Source organism: Anomaloglossus baeobatrachus, chromosome 3 (assembly GCF_048569485.1).
Source record: "Anomaloglossus baeobatrachus isolate aAnoBae1 chromosome 3, aAnoBae1.hap1, whole genome shotgun sequence".
Lineage (NCBI taxonomy): Eukaryota > Metazoa > Chordata > Amphibia > Anura > Aromobatidae > Anomaloglossus > Anomaloglossus baeobatrachus.
In genome coordinates, this window is record NC_134355.1 from 282,910,298 (window position 1) to 282,927,592 (window position 17,295).

Sequence of the window (17,295 nt, forward strand, 5' to 3'; positions counted from 1 at the left end):
GGCATCACATAGATACATCAGTTTTCTCTGACACCTCATTGGGGGACACAGGACCATGGGTGTTATGCTGCCTATCCATAGGAGGACACTAAGTAGATGCAAAAGCATAGCTCCTCCTCTGCAGTATACACCCCCTGGCCGGGCCAGGCAGTCTCAGTTTTAGCTTATTGTCTATAGGAAGCACTTCCTTTCAAGGTTTGTTATTTTTTGAGGGCGACGGTTTCCTTTTGGGACCGATCTCCCACTACCATCAACGGGCGGGAACGTGAAGTGTTGCCTACACGTACCCCCTCCCGCGACGCTGGATCCTGGGCTGGACGACGGGTTCCATAGACACCGATTTTCCAAAGTCCAGGGCAGAGGCACAATTCCTCAGCCCCTCTTTGCAGGCTGAGTTGAATATGACATCAATTCCTCAGCCCCTCTTTGCAGGCTCTGAGTTGAATATGGCACCGTTGTGACCGGATACAGCAAGCTGACTCTGCTATTGTCACTGCCTGGATTGAAGCAGTGTTTAAGGTGAGATCCCCCCTGACTGGTTTCCCAGACAAAGGGAGAAAAGGCTGTGCAGGAAGGCTCCCAGGGCTGAATATACAGTATTTATTATGAGAAAGTCGCTGGCTAATGCAAGGAAGAGAGCCCCAGAAATCCTGAACACACAGTGTTAACTTTTCCCTAGCTTGCTGGCTGGAGGAGGGGGGAAGTCCCTCCTGTTTGCAAACTCCTGCACAGATAATTTCCCAGTGGCAGGGGGGAGGGGGTGGCTAGAGAATCACAGAGCTCAGGGACTCAGGCTGTTTATTATCTGCTCTGTTTATTTGATCTAGCAGAAAAGCCGGCTGATCAGCACACAGCCTGTCACTGGTGGTTACTAGAGGGAGAGGGAGGAAAACTATCAGAAAGCTCCTTTCCCGCCGTTTTTTACTACACACAGCGGGGGGGGGGGGCACACTGACTACTTCTTCGCGCTCTTTTAGCGCTAAGCCCCTCCCCCCCCAAGAAAGCGTGGGAAGATCTCCAGCCATCGGCTGATTCTGGTTAGGTGCTGCTCACTGTAGCTCTGCTGAGCATTGCTCCCCCTCCTAGCATACTCCAATCAGGAACATGCAGAATTCAAAAGGCACTAAGAGGGCTAAGGCTCACATAGTCTATTATTTAGCCTGCACTGCCTGCCACGTTGAGCTACCACGTAAACACACCTCTTCTCTCTGTGAGTCCTGTGCCCCTATAGCCCTCCAAGACCCCCCTGCCACCACCGCCGCAACAGTCAGCCCAGAGCCTAGGGCTCCCAGCCCACCCGAATGGGCACAGTTTCTGTCCCAATCCATGGAAAAACTGTCATAGAACCTGGTGCTGGCTATGCAATGTCTTCCTCCACACCCTTCTGGGTCCCTGGACAGAACGCAGCCTGAGGATACCCCTATGGAGGATCCTTCTGAGGTAATCCGGTCACATGCTTCACCGGTTGCAGGGATCAGGAAAAGAGCACATGGCCGGGTGTCTCCAGCGGGCTCTCCCTCGGGAGCACACAGGGCAGGCTCTCCCACACGCTCCACAGCTTCTGAAGAGCTGGAGGAGGGAGAATGCTGTTTGTACCAGGAGTTGGTTTCAGCCTCCCAAGATGATCAAACTGCAATAGACTCCCGAATAGCAGCAATCAACCAAACTCTGCATGTGGAGGATCCCCCATCCACAACCACTGACCATGCGGTCTCCTTTAAGAGGGCAAGGAAACCCCAAAAGGTTTTCGCTGATCACCCTGAGTTTCAGGATATACTCACAAAGCAAAGGGAGAAGCCTGACAGGCGCTTCGGTAACCGAAAACTCATGGAGTCCCGGTACCCTTTTGCCTCACCTGCCCCTAAGGGCTGGGCCGATCCGCCCTCGGTCGACCTCCCGGTCTCCGGCCTTACCACAAAGACGCTCCTGTCTTTACCCGATGGTTCTGCCATCAAGGACCCGACAGACAGACAGGTGGAGCACCTCACCCGCTCTGCTTTTGAGGCTGCGGGTTCCTCCCTCTCGCCCTCCTTTGCCTCTGTGTGGGTCGCAAAGGCGATCTCGGTCTGGGCAGACTCCCTTAACACTTCGCTTGAGGAATCCCAGTTCACTCATACCTTCACAGAGGTAACAGCTCAAATTGCTGCTGCGGCGGAGTACCTCATTCAGGCCTCCATGGACGCTGCTACCTGCGTTTGCCGCCTCAAATACCATAGCCATCCGTAGAGCTTTCTGGCTCCGACAATGGCGAGCGGACTCTGCTTCCAAGAAGTCTCTCACGGGCCTTCCCTTTTTTCCAGACCGATTGTTTGCCGAATGTCTGGACAAGCTCATTTCTGACGCAACGGGAGGAAAGAGTACCTTCCTCCCCCAGCTGACGTCCAGGACGTCCTTCCCCAGACGTCCACAGTCCTCGTTCTGCTCCTTTCGGAACTCATTTGGTTGGTCGACACCCCGTGCTGTCCACGCCACCAGCCGCTGACTACGCAGGGACCGACCTTCTCAGCTCTCCCAGAAGCCTACTTCGTCATGGCAGCCTAGACCGAAACAGTCCATGACTAGGGAGACTCGGCTACGACGTTTTCCCTCCTCATGACTCCTTCAGCGCCCCGGAAGACACACTCATTGTAGGAGGTCGACTGCTGCTCTTTCACCACATCGGGGCTGCCGCCTCAGACGACAAATGGGTGCGAGACCTTGTGTCTTCCGGTTACCACATAGAATTTCGGACCCGACCCCCGAGTCTGTTCTTTCTCTTAAACCCCCCAAAGACTCGAAAACGACACGAAGCTTTTTTTCTCAGCAATCCACTCGCTCCAAGCAGCAGGAGTGATAATACCTGTCCCAGACGACGAGAAGTTCGGGGGTTTTTATTTCAACCTCTTTTGTGGTCCCCAAAAAGGATGGGTCAGTTCGACCCATCCTGGACCTCAAACACCTAAACAAACATGTGCACGTACGGAGATTCAGAATGGAGTCCCTAAGGTCCATTATTGCATCCATGGTCGAAGGGGAATTTTTCGCATCCATAGACATCAAGGACGCGTACCTGCACATACCCATCGCCCCAGATCACCAAAAGTTCCTCCGCTTTGCAATTCAGGACTCCCACTTTCAATTCGTAGCTCTACCCTTCGGCCTTGCCACCGCACCAAGGGTCTTCACCAAAGTCATGGCGGGTCGCCATGAGCGTCCTTCACGCCAGGGCAGTGGTCGTTCTCCCTTACTTGGACGACCTCCTCATCAAGGCCCCCTCCTTCCGCGACTGCTCAACCAGCGTACAGATCACTGTGGACACCCTATCCCGCTTAGGCTGGCTAGTGAATCTGGACAAATCATCCCCGGTTCCATCACGATCCATCACCTTCCTGGACATGTCCCTGGACACCCGTCGGGGCTTGATCCTTCTCCCTCAGTACAAGGCGATCGCTCTTCAACGAGCGGTACGCTGCCTTCTACATCCTTCATCTCGCTCCATTCGATTCAGCATAAAAGTGCTCGGCAGGATGGTGGCGGCTATGGAAGCAGTACCCTTTGCTCAACTGCACCTCCGCCCACTGCAGCTAGCCCTTCTAGCGGCCTGGGAAAAGAGCCCCTTCTCCTTGGACAGACATCGTCACCTGACGCCTTCAGTCAGGTACGCACTCCGCTGGTGGCTTCGGTCCTCATCCCTATCGAAAGGGGAGATCCTTTCTCCCAGTGAACTGGCTGGTCCTGACCACGGACGCCAGCCTCCTAGGCTGGGGAGCAGTGTACCGGCACCACACTGCTCAAGGACGTTGGACGCCCCAGGAGTCTTTCCTACCCATAAACACCCTGGAACTCCGCGCAATCTTCCTCGCGCTCAGAGCGTTCTGCCCTCTGCTAGCGGGTCGTCAGATTCGAGTCCAATCGGACAATGCGACAGCTGTAGCCTATATCAATCGGCAGGGGGGCACCCGCAGCAAAGCGGCTTATCTCGAGGTCCACAAGATCCTCAGCTGGGCCGAATCGACGGGATCAGTGATATCAGCGGTACACATACCGGGGGTAGAGAACTGGGCAGCAGACTTTCTGAGTCGCCAAGGCCTGGCTGCCGGAGAATGGTCTCTCCACCCAGATGTGTTTCTACACATCTGCACTCGCTGGGGCACACCAGACGTGGACCTAATGGCCTCAAGGTTGAAGGCAAATGTACCCGATTTCATAGCCAGGTCACGCGACCCGCAGTCCATCGGCGCGGATGCTCTAGTCTGCTCCTGGCTCCACTTCCGCCTGCCTTACATATTTCCACCTCTACCCCTGCTTCCGCGGGTGATCAGGAATATCAAGGCAGAGGGAGTCCCGGTGATACTGATAGCACCGGACTGGCCCAGGCGCGCCTGGTACGCCGAATTAGTACAAATGCTCACAGACTCACCGTGGCGCCTTCCAGACATCCCAGACTTGCTGACCCAAGGGCCCATTTCCCATCAGAACTCCAGAGCCCTGAAGCTGACGGCATGGCCATTGAGACCTGGATATTAACAAGAGCGGGATTCTCTCCCGCGGTTATTTCCACCATGATCAGCGCCCGAAAGCCTGCTTCATCCCGCATTTACCACCGTACGTGGAAAATCTTCCTTTCATGGGGCAGGGAAACTAACGTCCAGCCTATGCCTCTGGCCATCCCCAGGATTCTCGACTTTCTACAGTCTGGCTTGCAAGCGAGGTTGGCTCTCAGTTCCCTTTAAAGGGCAGGTCTCAGCGCTCTCAATCTTCTACCAATGCCGCCTGACTCAAAAACCGCAAGTCAAGACCTTCCTCCAGGGCGTTTTCCATCTAGATCCCCCGTACAAACGGCCGCTGGACCCATGGGACCTCAACCTCGTTCTGGACGGTCTCCAGAGGTCTCCCTTTGAACCCCTCAAGAAATCCTCCCTTGCTCTTCTGTCCTGGAAGGTAACATTCCTGGTGGCAATTACGTCCATCAGACGGGTTTCGGAGCTAGCAGCACTCTTGCCGCAAGCCTTTCCTGATCTTTCACCAGGACAAGGTGGTTCATTTGAACGAGGACATTGTTCTGCCTTCCTTTTGCCCACACCCAGTTCATAGGGTGGAAAGGTCTCTGCATTCGTTAGACCTAGTCAGAGCTCTCAGATATTACATATCCAGGACAGCCCCCTTTAGGAAAACGGACTCTTTGTTCGTCATTCCTGAGGGGCCTAAGAAGGGACAGGCAGCTTCAAAGGCGACTCTGGCTCGCTGGATTCCCTCTGCGATCCAGGAAGTCTACCGCCTGCAACTCAAGCCCATTCCTAGTGAGCTGCGGGCTCATTCCACGCGAGCAGTTGGCGCTTCGTGGGCCATTCGGCATCAGGCTTCAGTGGAACAGGTGTGTAAGGCTGCGACCTGGTCTAGCCTACATACGTTTTCAAAGCATTACAGAGTCCATACCCAGGTTTCAACTGAGGCAAATCTGGGTAGGAAAATTCTGCAAACGGCAGTAGAGCACCTCTCTCAGTAGGCGCTCCAGGCTGTCTGGGACTGGTTCCTAGTCCTTGGGTTGTGTTGTCTTCTTTTATGTTTCCCACCCGTGGACTGCTTTAGGACGTCCCATGGTCCTGTGTCCCCAAATGAGGCGTCAGAGAAAAACGGATTTTTGTGTACTCACCGTAAAATCGTTTTCTCTTAGCCATCATTGGGGGACACAGCACCCACCCTGTTGCCCTGCGGGGCCTTAGTTCTCTCAGTACCTTATTTGGTTTTGACTCTTCTTTTCTCATGTTCCTCTGTTGAGAAGTTTTTTACTGCTTTTTTCTCCTACTGCTTGTGTACTAAAACTGAGACTGCCTGGCCCAGCCAGGGGGTGTATACTGCTGAGGAGGAGCTATGCTTTTGCATCTACTTAGTGTCCTCCTATGGATAGGCAGCATAACACCCATGGTCCTGTGTCCCCCAATGATGGCTAAGAGAAAAGTATTTTACGGTGGGTACACAAAAATCCGTTTTTACCATATAGTGAACACAGTGAATAAAATATCCCAATAACTATTGTACGTACGATCACACTTTTTTTGCAATTTTTTCCCACTTGGAATTTTTTTGCCGTTTTCCAGTACACTATATGGTAAAACTTATGGTTTCATTTAAAAGTACAACTCGTCTTGCAAAAAAGAAGCCCTTACATGGCAAGATTGATGGAAAAATAAAAAAGTTACGGCTCTCGGAAGAAGGGGAGCAATAAACAAAAACGGAAAGTGCCCGGGGGCTGAAGGGGTTAATTCACAATGCATTTCAACGCCGAATCGGTGCTTGTATCAAGTGGTTCTTTCGCTGTGTTCCCCACATCACGATTTCTTCATTTTTTGGCATTAACACCATGGCATCAATTCATCAAGACTGATGTGGTCCATGCCTGTCTTGATGCGTGATGCGGGATGCTAGGGTGAGACGCTTCTTCATGAATTGGGAGAGTTGTACGAATGGTGTTCCTCTGTATTTGCTCTTTGCCACTAGTCTTACTCCAGTCCCTGTTGGAGTAAGATTTGCAGTGTAATGAACAGCACTGTTTGACATGGATTTGGCAAGCAACAGTTGCCACTCTCTCGTCTCACCCCAGCTCTTCCTGCTGTCGGAGCTGAGCAAAAATGGGGTGAGAAGGCCACAAGTTGTCAAATTTTAGCTTTAGTGTTGTCAAAACTTAGCCACTTTCTAAAGCTTTTTACTCTAGTCTTCTGGCGTAAAAGCTTTGACTCGTCCATTGAATCAATGCCTTCATGAACTTGTTTTATATATATTTTTTTCCCTCAACCACTTTGGTATTTTCAGATATGTTTGTGGTTATTCAAGCAACCAGGAACCAGTGCTGGCCTATTTTAAAGCAGCTCTCTGATGTTTTGTTTTTTTACTTGCCCCTCCGTTACTAATTAGTAGTGAGTGCATTAAAATACTTGCTGGTTGTGGTCTTCTACATTTTCAGCATTGCTCTCGACCTCCCCTTCATCATGTAACCAAAGCTCTTTCTTGCTAGCTCACACAGAAGACCATTAGATTCTTTCTTAGGGCTCGCCCACATGAGTGTATGGCTTGGATGAGTGCTATCCGATGTTTTATCAGATAGCACTCAGTTCAACGAGCTACTATGAGGCAGTGCCGACCAGCTTTCTTTTTTTTTTTTTTTTCTCGGACTCACTGAATGGAGCAGATGGAAAAATTAATCTCACTTCAGGTATAGAAAAATAGCAGGCACTCACCGGTTTGTTGTAGTTTTTCAGAATTTATTCTTCAGACATACAGGGGAGGGATAAGAGTGCTGTGCACACGGATGACGGCAGCCGTTCCGCACCTGCTATTGGCGCTTCAATGGGTCCACTTCAATGGACCCTTTGAAGCGTCGGTAACGGGTGCGGAACGGCTGCCGTCGTCCGTGTGCACCGCACTCTTATCCCTCCCCTGTATGTCTGAAGAATAAATTCTGAAAAACTACAACAAACCGGTGAGTGCCTGCTATTTTTCTATACCTGAAGTGACATTGTTTTCTTGAACTTGACGGAGCACCGAGGTTAAAGGACATTCTCCAGTGAAATCGTGGCCACTACTACAGGTGACTAATGAGAACCGGCCTCTACAATAGCAAAAAGTGCTTGTGAGGATTTAGGCCGCCGTCACACGGGACGATATATCGTGTGATCGCTTGAGCAATCGCACCCGCCCCCGTCATTTGTGCGTCACGGGCAATTTGTTGCCCGTGGCGCACTAAGTCGTTTACCCCGTCACACGTACTTACCTCCCGAACGACTTCGCTGTAGGCAGCGAACATCCTCTTCCTGAAGGGGGTGGGATGTTCGGCGTCACAGTAAAGTCACACAACGGCCGCCCAATAGAAGCGGAGGGGGGGAGATGAGCGGGACTTAACATCCAGCCCACCTCCTTCCTTCCGCATTGCTGGCGGGACACAGGTAAGCTGTGTTCGTCGTTTCCGGGGTGTCAAACGGAGCGATGTGTGCTGCCACGGGAATGACGAACAATCGGCGCGCAGAAAGCGGAACGACTTTATGAAAATGAACGACGTGTCAACGAGCAACGATAAGGTGAGTAATTTTGCTCGTTCAGTCGTTCGTAGCTGTCACACGCTACAATATCTCTAACGATGCCGGATGTGCGTCACGGAATCCGTGACCTCGATGACATATCGCCCGATATATCGTAGCGTGTGACGCCGCCCTTACTGTATACGAACATAGAATTGTTCCCAGTGGTCCTTCTCAAAATGGAAAAATGACTCTCTCCTTCTCTCCTCACCTGTGCTTCGATTCTTTCATGCGAGAGAATCAGATGACACGAAGCTGACTCTCGCATCAAACTCTAATCAAAGTGTGATCAAAATGTAATTTGCATAATCAATCCAATTCCTTTTGCATGAGAGAATCAACGTCCATGTGGGTGAAGCTTTAATGGAGGGCTGAGAGACTCGACTTAAGACTAAAACTTGCATTGAGAAGGTCACTTCTGGTCCACACAGAAGATGCTGTGTGAGCTGGTCAAGGAGAGGACTGGTATAACTGGAAACAGCAGAAGACAGAGACCAAGAAGTATTCTAAGGCTGGAGTCCCACTTGCGCGTATCTCGCGAGAGTCTCGCATTGCATCACCCAGCATGGCCTGATGCTCTTCGGACAGGAGCGTCTCAGCTGTATAGAAATACATGCAGCCGACCTGCTCCTGTCAGTAGAGTGTGCGGCCGTGCCGGGTGATACAATGCGAGACTCTCGCAATATACGCGCAAGTGTGACTCCGGCCTAATGGATTCATTACACACATTAAAGGAGTTGTCCGACATAACAAAAAATTTTGAGTTTAAAGGGGTTATCCGGCTTATTTTGCTTTTTTTATTATTTACACTATTGGGCTACATTGGGGCAGGTAAGTAGATAGAGACCACTTACCTGCCCTGCTGTCAGCCCCTCTCTCCAGGCTCAGAGGGGTCATGTGACTGCTCCTGCTGTGATTTTGCTACTTCCGGTCATTTCATGTCAACATGGGCAGGACCATGTTGACATGCAAATCTGCCACTGCATATTGCCACCCTGCTGGGCGGGTACAGTGCGATGAGCCCCGCCCCTTTCCCTTTGCGCTGCTATCTCTGCACTGTATGTGCTAGACAAACACAAGGTTACCCTCTCCGTCTAGGACACCGTAGCGCTGTTTGCCCAACAGTGTGCTCAGCTCATTATGTTGTATGGTGCCCGGGCAACTGTGACCCCCCCCCCTCCCCCGTGCGCTGTCTCTGTGATGACTGCAGCCTCCCGTGCTCCTCGCTTCTGAATACAGTCAGAAGCAGGGATGTCACCTGACACCAGCGAACAGCAGCACTGAGCTCTGTATAGGACACTGCAATCATCACAGCACGGAGAAGAGGCAGCATGCTGCATGGGTGAGAAGGGAAAGCGAGCAGGGGGGGAGGGGGCAGAGAAGAGAGTTCACGGGTGACACAACAGGGGGACAGAGACTAGACTTCATGGGGGTGAGAGACAGGGGATGTCCTATAGACTCACATTAGGGGCTATATATAATTTTCATTACATAGTATTCATTTATCTATCAGGTGCTGGGGCAGAGAATACTGACAGGGACTGTGTGTGCATAGGGCGGGCAGAGGGCAAGGCTGCACAGTGAGGCCGGGCGGTGCCAGCTGTGAATGTGGTTTGGCAGTCAAACATGTCATGTTAGGTTGTGCTGAATGTAAACAAAGAGCTGCAGAGAATAAAGTGAAAAATCAAGAGAAACAAAAGTTAGAAAACAAAAAAAATAATGTAGGGGGTGTTTTATATGACAATACAGCACAGATTAACTTTTTTTTTTTATGTCGGACAACTCCTTTAAGCTAATCTGTGCTGTATTGTCATATAAAACACCCCTACATTGTTATTTTTTGTTTTCTAACTTTTGTTCCTCTTGAATTATCCCTTTATTCTCTGCAGCTCCTTGTTTACATTCAGCACAAGCAAACTGACCACTTCCTGTGCTGAACCTCCCAGTCACAGCTGGCTCCGCCCGGCCTCACTGTCCAGCCCCTCCCCAGTGTCCAGCCTCGCCCTCTGCCCGCCCCCTCCACACACATTTCCTGTCAGTATATTCTGCCCCAGCACTGACCTCTCATCACTACAGCATTGCAAATAACAGCCCCACATCGGGCTGTGCACCGCATACACACATCAGGCTGTGCACTGCATACACACACATCAGGCTGTGCACTGCATACACACACATCAGGCTGTGCACTGCATACACACACATCAGGCTGTGCACTGCATACACACACATCAGGCTGTGCACCGCATACACACACATCAGGCTGTGCACCCCATACACACACATCAGGCTGTGCACCCCATACACACACATCAAGCTGTGCACCGCATACACACACATCAGGCTGTGCACCGCATACACACACATCAGGCTGTGCACCGCATACACACACACCAGGCTGTGCACCGCATACACACACACCAGGCTGTGCACCGCATACACACACACACACCAGGCTGTGCACCGCATACACACACACACATCGGGCTGTGCAACACACACACACACACCGGGCTGTGCACCGACCCCCCCACCCCTCCATAGGGAGTACATACTCACCCGTCCTCGGTCCCCGCCGCTCCTGCACGTTCGCACGCTGTCTGTGCTCTGGCCATATCAGCACAGTAGTGACGTCACCGCTGTGCTGAAGAGAGCACAGACAGCGGGACAGTGATGAGAAGCAGCGCTGCGCTGCTTCTCATCAGCGCTTTCAAATGTACCGGCATCTGTGATGCCGGTATATTTGAATGTGCGATCCTGAGCAGGGGGTCCGGTGCTAGCGCTGACACCACGGAAGCCGCCGCCAGGCCCCACCCCCAGGTCACTGGTCCCACAGAAGTGCAGGGGGAGGTTGTGGGCAGAGTACGGGGTGCGGGGGAATGTGTGGGAAGGTGCAGGGAAGGGGGCGGGGCTCATCGCACTGTACCCGCCCAGCAGGGAGGCGACATGCTGTTTCCAGATTTGCATGTCAACATGGCCCTGCCCATGTTGACATGAAATGACCGGAAGCAGCAAAATCGCGGCAGGAGCGGTCACGTGGCCACTCTGTGCCGGGGGAGAGGGGCTGACAGCAGGGCAGGTAAGTGGTCTCTATCTACTTACCTGCCCCAATGTAGCCCAATAGGGTAATAAAAAAAACAAAACAAAATAAGCCGGATAACCCCTTTTAACAGAGAGAACAATAAAGAAAAAAAATAATGCCATGGTGCTCCTTTTAATTTGTGGCCTTTTTAAATAATATCAAACTAGCAGCATTAATATAGATGTATACACCAGACACATACTTTATGCAGTTTTCTTGTGTTTTACAACTCCTTCTAAAACAATACAGATTTTTATGTTAACTAGGCTTTTCATATTTGTTTCTTCTCAGGATGGTTTGTGAGGCCTTAGTAAACTCTGATGCATTGGAATGGGAAAGAACACAGCTTTGGGTGTTAACATTTAAGCTTGTGCTGAAAATCATAGGTGGTGTTGATTATAAGGTATGTATACCTAATCCAGATTCCAGATTTCCCTCATTTGTGAGTAGAAATTTCTTCAGCGCTCTATTGGGAGACCCAGACGATTGGGGTATAGCTACTGCCCTCCGGAGGCCACACAAAGCACTACACTAAAAAGTGCAAGGCCCCTCCCCTTCTGGCTATACCCCCCCGTGGTATCACGGGTTCTCCAGTTTTCAAGCTTTGTGCGAAGGAGGTCAGACATCCACGCATAGCTCCACAGATTTTAGTCAGCAGTAGCTGCTGACTATTTCGGATGGAAGAAAAGAGGGCCCATATAGGGCCCCCAGCATGCTCCCTTCTCACCCGTGGATGGTGTTGTAAGGTTGAGGTACCTATTGCTGGTACAGGGGCTGGAGCCCCACATGCTGTTTTCCTTCCACATCCCCTTGTAGGGCTCTGTGGAAGTGGGATCCTGCCGGCCTCTAAGCTCTGACGCCGGGCTCCATCCACAGACCCATAGCACCTGATGGATACGGAGCAGGAGTACAATCAGGGACATGGCCCTGCATCATACAGGTACTCTGTGTCCCCGGCAGGCACAGACACACTCCGGGCTGGCTGGGTGTTGTAGTGCGCCGGGGACCGTAACGTTGGAGTTAGTGTTCCTACAGTTTACTGGGGGACTTTGTGTTGTGGGAACGCAGCGCCGACCCCCACTGGACCGGGCGGCGCTGCTGTGACTTGTGGTGCGCCGGGGACACGCCGACCGCGCTTTTACGGCGGCGGCGTTTATAAATCCAGTCCCCGGCTTTTGCGGCCTAGCTCCGCTTCGTTCCCGCCCCCACCCTGTCAATCAGGGTAGGGGAGAGACGCTGTTTCGCAGCAGCGACGAGGGCTGGAGCCTGATTTACATGCTCCAGCCCTCTCACTAGGCACAGAGGGAAGCAGGCTTCCCGCTCTTAGTCAGGAACGCCCAGGGCCCGCCCCCCCTCCTCTCCCAGGACGCCGGCAGCCATTACATGCAGTCTGGCTAGAGGAAGGACGCAAGGCTCTGGGAGACCTGGACTAGGGGGCTTTTGGCGACCACACACCCGCTCTTAAGCGGGCGGTAAGCGGCATTTCAGCTGGCCCCTCTAGTGCCTCAGTGTGTATTGGTGTACTGTGTCACCAGATATATATATTTAGTTATTTTTTGCACTGTGAGGTCGCTTCCTGGCTGGATACCCCAGATCGCTCTGAGGAGGCAGCAACATGTCATCCACAAAACGCAAGGCTGCCAAGGCTAGGGCTGTGTACACTGCGTGTGCTGCATGTGGGGCTGCTCTACCAGCAGGTTCCAAAGACCCCCATTGTGTGCAATGCTCAGATCCGGTGCTGCTTCGCCAGCCGGAGTCCGGAGGGGTAGTGACCCAGGCTGAGACGCTTGTAAGTCCTGCCCCGGTGTCAGGGACAGACTTTGCAGTTTTTGCTGATGGAATGTCTGTGACTATGGCAAAGATCCTTGAAACTTTGCAATCCATGACTGGGGCTCAGTCTATGGACACGGCGAGGTCTCTGTCCTCTAATCCCCCTCAGTTGGAATTAGCCCAGACTGCAAGGGGGTCCCCGGCTTCCCAGGCTGAGTATTATGACTCAGATGATAGCCCCAGCCACCCTAAGCGAGCTCGCTGGGAAAGACCCTCAACGTCATCACACTGCTCAGGGTCTCAGCGCAATCAGTCGCCCTGTGATGCGTCTGAAGAGAGTGATCAGGAGTCTTATCCTGGAACCCCTCTCAATCTGGATACCCCGGATGGGGACGCCATGGTAAACGATCTTATCTCAGCCATTAATAGACTGTTGGATATTTCTCCCCCAGCTCCTTCTGCAGAGGAGGCAGCTGCAGAGCAGGAGAAGTTTCGTTTCCTCTATCCCAAGCGTAAATTGAGTGCTTTCTTGGATCACTCTGACTTCAGAGAATCAATCCAGAAACACGACGCTCATCCAGAAAGGCGTTTCTCTAAACGTTCTAAGGATACACGTTTTCCTTTCCCCCCTGATGTGGTCAAGCGCTGGACCCAGTGTCCAAAGGTAGACCCCCCGATTTCCAAACTTGCAGCTAGATCCATAGTTGCAGTGGAGGATGGCGCTTCACTTAAGGATGCCAATGACAGACAGATGGACCTTTGGTTAAAATCTGTCTATGAAGCTATCGGCGCGTCGTTTGCTCCAGCATTCGCAGCCGTATGGGCACTCCAAGCTATTTCAGCTGGTTTAGCAAAAGTGGATGCTATCATACATCCAGCGGCGCCGCAAGTGGCGTCCCTTACCTCGCAGATGTCTGCGTTTGCGTCTTACGCTATCAATGCGGTCCTAGAATCTACCAGCCGCACCTCAATGGCGTCCGCCAATTCGGTAGTTTTGCGCAGAGCCTTGTGGTTAAAGGACTGGAAAGCAGATGCTGGTTCCAAAAAATGTTTAACCAGCTTGCCTTTATCTAGAGATAGACTGTTTGGCGAGCCATTGGCTGACATCATTAAACAGTCCAAGGGTAAAGACTCTTCCTTACCCCAGCCCAGATCAAGCAAACCTCAGCAGAAAAAATGGCAGCAGAGGTTTCAGTCCTTTCGAGGTTCGGGCAAGACACAATTCTCCTCGTCCAAAGGGACTCAGAGGACGCAAAGAGTCTCAGATTCCTGGCGGGCTCACGCACGCCCCAAGAAAGCAAATGGAGGAACCGCTTCCAAAGCGGCTACCTCATGACTTCCAGCCCCCCCCCTCCGCATCTCCGGTTGGGGGCAGGCTCTCCCGCTTTTCCGACATTTGGACGTCACAGGTCAAAGACCGGTGGGTGACAGACATTTTGTCTCGCGGGTACAGAATCGAGTTCAGTTCTCGTCCTCCAGCTCGGTTCTTCAGAACCTCCCCACATCCAGACCGAGCAGATGCCCTGCTGCAGGCGGTGGACTCCCTAAGAGCGGAAGGAGTAGTGGTTCCTGTACCGCCTCAGGAACAAGGGCGAGGGTTTTACTCCAATCTCTTTGTGGTTCCAAAAAAGGACGGCTCGTTCCGTCCTGTTCTGGATCTAAAGCTGCTCAACAAACATGTGCACGCCAGACGGTTCCGGATGGAAACCCTCCGCTCTGTCGTTGCCTCAATGTCTCAAGGAGACTTCCTTGCCTCAATAGACATCAAAGATGCTTATCTCCACGTGCCAATTGCTACAGAACATCAACGTTTTCTACGTTTTGTGATAGGAAACGACCATCTTCAGTTCGTAGCTCTGCCATTCGGTCTGGCGACAGCCCCCCGGGTCTTCACCAAGGTCATGGCGGCGGTGGTAGCAGTCTTGCACTCTCAGGGACACTCGGTGATCCCTTACCTAGACGATCTACTTGTCAAGGCACCCTCTCAAGAGGCATGCCAACTCAGTCTACATGCTACGCTGGAGACTCTACAGACGTTCGGATGGATCATCAACTTTCCAAAGTCGAATCTGTCACCGTCACAGTCGCTAACGTATCTTGGCATGGAGTTTCATACTCGAGCAGCGAGAGTGAAGCTTCCGCTGAACAAGCAGCGGTCCCTACAGACAGGGGTGCAATCCCTCCTTCAAGGCCAGTCGCACCCCTTACGGCGCCTCATGCACTTCCTCGGGAAGATGGTGGCAGCCATGGAAGCAGTTCCCTTTGCGCAGTTTCATCTGCGCCCACTTCAATGGGACATTCTCCGCCAATGGGACGGGAAGTCAACGTCCCTGGACAGGAAAGTCTCTCTTTCCCAGACGGCCAAGGACTCTCTACAATGGTGGCTCCTTCCCACCTCATTGTCTCAGGGAAGATCCTTCCTGCCTCCATCCTGGGCAGTGGTCACGACAGATGCGAGTCTGTCAGGGTGGGGAGCAGTGTTTCTCCACCACAGGGCCCAGGGGACGTGGACTCCGCAGGAGTCCACCCTTCAGATCAATGTTCTGGAAATCAGGGCAGTGTATCTTGCCCTACTGGCCTTCCAACAGTGGCTGGAAGGAAAGCAGATCCGAATCCAGTCGGACAACTCCACAGCGGTGGCATACATCAACCACCAAGGAGGGACGCGCAGTCGGCAAGCATTCCAAGAAGTCCGGCGCATTCTAATGTGGGTGGAGGACACAGCCTCCACCATATCCGCGGTTCACATCCCAGGCGTAGAAAATTGGGAAGCAGACTTCCTCAGTCGCCAGGGCATGGACGCAGGGGAGTGGTCCCTTCACCCGGACGTGTTTCAGGAAATCTGTCGCCGATGGGGAGTGCCGGACGTCGACCTAATGGCGTCCCGGCACAACAACAAGGTCCCGGCATTCATGGCGAGGTCGCGCGATCAAAGAGCTCTGGCGGCAGACGCATTAGTTCAAGATTGGTCGCAGTTCCGGCTCCCATACGTCTTCCCACCTCTGGCACTCTTGCCCAGAGTGTTACGCAAGATCAGATCCGATTGCAGCCGCGTCATACTCGTCGCCCCAGACTGGCCGAGGAGATCGTGGTATCCGGATCTGTGGCATCTCACGGTCGGTCGACCGTGGTCACTGCCAGACCGACCAGACTTACTGTCCCAAGGGCCGTTTTTCCATCAGAATTCTGCGGCCCTGAACCTGACTGTGTGGCCATTGAGTCCTGGATCCTAGCGTCCGCAGGATTATCTCAAGGAGTCGTAGCCACAATGAGACAAGCTAGGAAGTCGACGTCTGCTAAGATCTACCACAGAACGTGGAAGATTTTCTTATCCTGGTGCTCTGCACAGAGAGTATCCCCTTGGCCATTTGCATTGCCCACTTTTCTTTCCTTCCTGCAATCGGGGTTGGAAAAGGGCTTGTCGCTCAGCTCCCTTAAAGGGCAAGTCTCGGCACTATCCGTGTTTTTTCAGAAGCGTCTAGCACGTCTTCCTAAGGTGCGCACGTTTCTGCAGGGGGTCTGTCATATTGTGCCCCCGTACAGGCGGCCGTTAGATCCGTGGGATCTGAACAGGGTACTAGTTGCTCTCCAGAAGCCGCCTTTCGAGCCTTTGAAGGAAGTTTCCTTTTCTCGCCTGTCACAGAAAGTGGCGTTTCTTGTTGCGATCACATCGCTTCGGCGAGTGTCGGAGCTGGCAGCTCTGTCATCCAAGGCTCCCTTCCTGGTGTTCCACCAGGACAAGGTAGTGCTGCGCCCCATTCCGGAGTTTCTCCCTAAGGTCGTATCCTCGTTTCATCTTAATCAGGATATATCCTTGCCTTCCTTTTGTCCTCATCCGGTTCACCGGTATGAAAAGGACTTACGTTTGCTAGATCTGGTGAGAGCACTCAGAATCTACATTTCCCGCACGGCGCCCATGCGCCGTTCCGATGCACTTTTTGTCCTTGTCGCTGGTACGCGCAAGGGGTTGCAGGCTTCTAAAGCCACCCTGGCTCGATGGATCAAAGAACCAATTCTAGAGGCCTACCGTTCTGCGGGGCTTCCGGTTCCTTCAGGGCTAAAAGCCCACTCAACCAGAGCCGTGGGTGCGTCCTGGGCATTACGACACCAGGCTTCGGCTCAACAAGTGTGCCAGGCAGCTACCTGGTCGAGTCTGCACACTTTCACCAAGCATTATCAGGTGCATACCTATGCTTCGGCGGATGCCAGCTTAGGTAGAAGAGTCCTGCAGGCGGCAGTGACACCCCCGTAGGGGAGGGCTGTTTTGCAGCTCTAACATGAGGTATCTCTTTACCCACCCAGGGACAGCTTTTGGACGTCCCAATCGTCTGGGTCTCCCAATAGAGCGCTGAAGAAGAAGGGAATTTTGTTACTTACCGTAAATTCCTTTTC

At 52.5% G+C, this 17,295-nt stretch overlaps 1 protein-coding gene across 2 annotated transcripts in view; it reads left to right on the plus strand.

The window, feature by feature from the left end:
- MED23 (mediator complex subunit 23) overlaps positions 1-17,295 on the plus strand; it is a 226,605-nt gene that overhangs the window by 25,900 nt on the left and 183,410 nt on the right. For both annotated transcript variants that reach the window (XM_075339880.1, XM_075339881.1), the window contains exon 5: positions 11,425-11,536. In XM_075339880.1, coding sequence (XP_075195995.1) covers positions 11,425-11,536 — 112 coding nt within the window. The remainder of the gene's footprint in view (positions 1-11,424; positions 11,537-17,295) is intronic.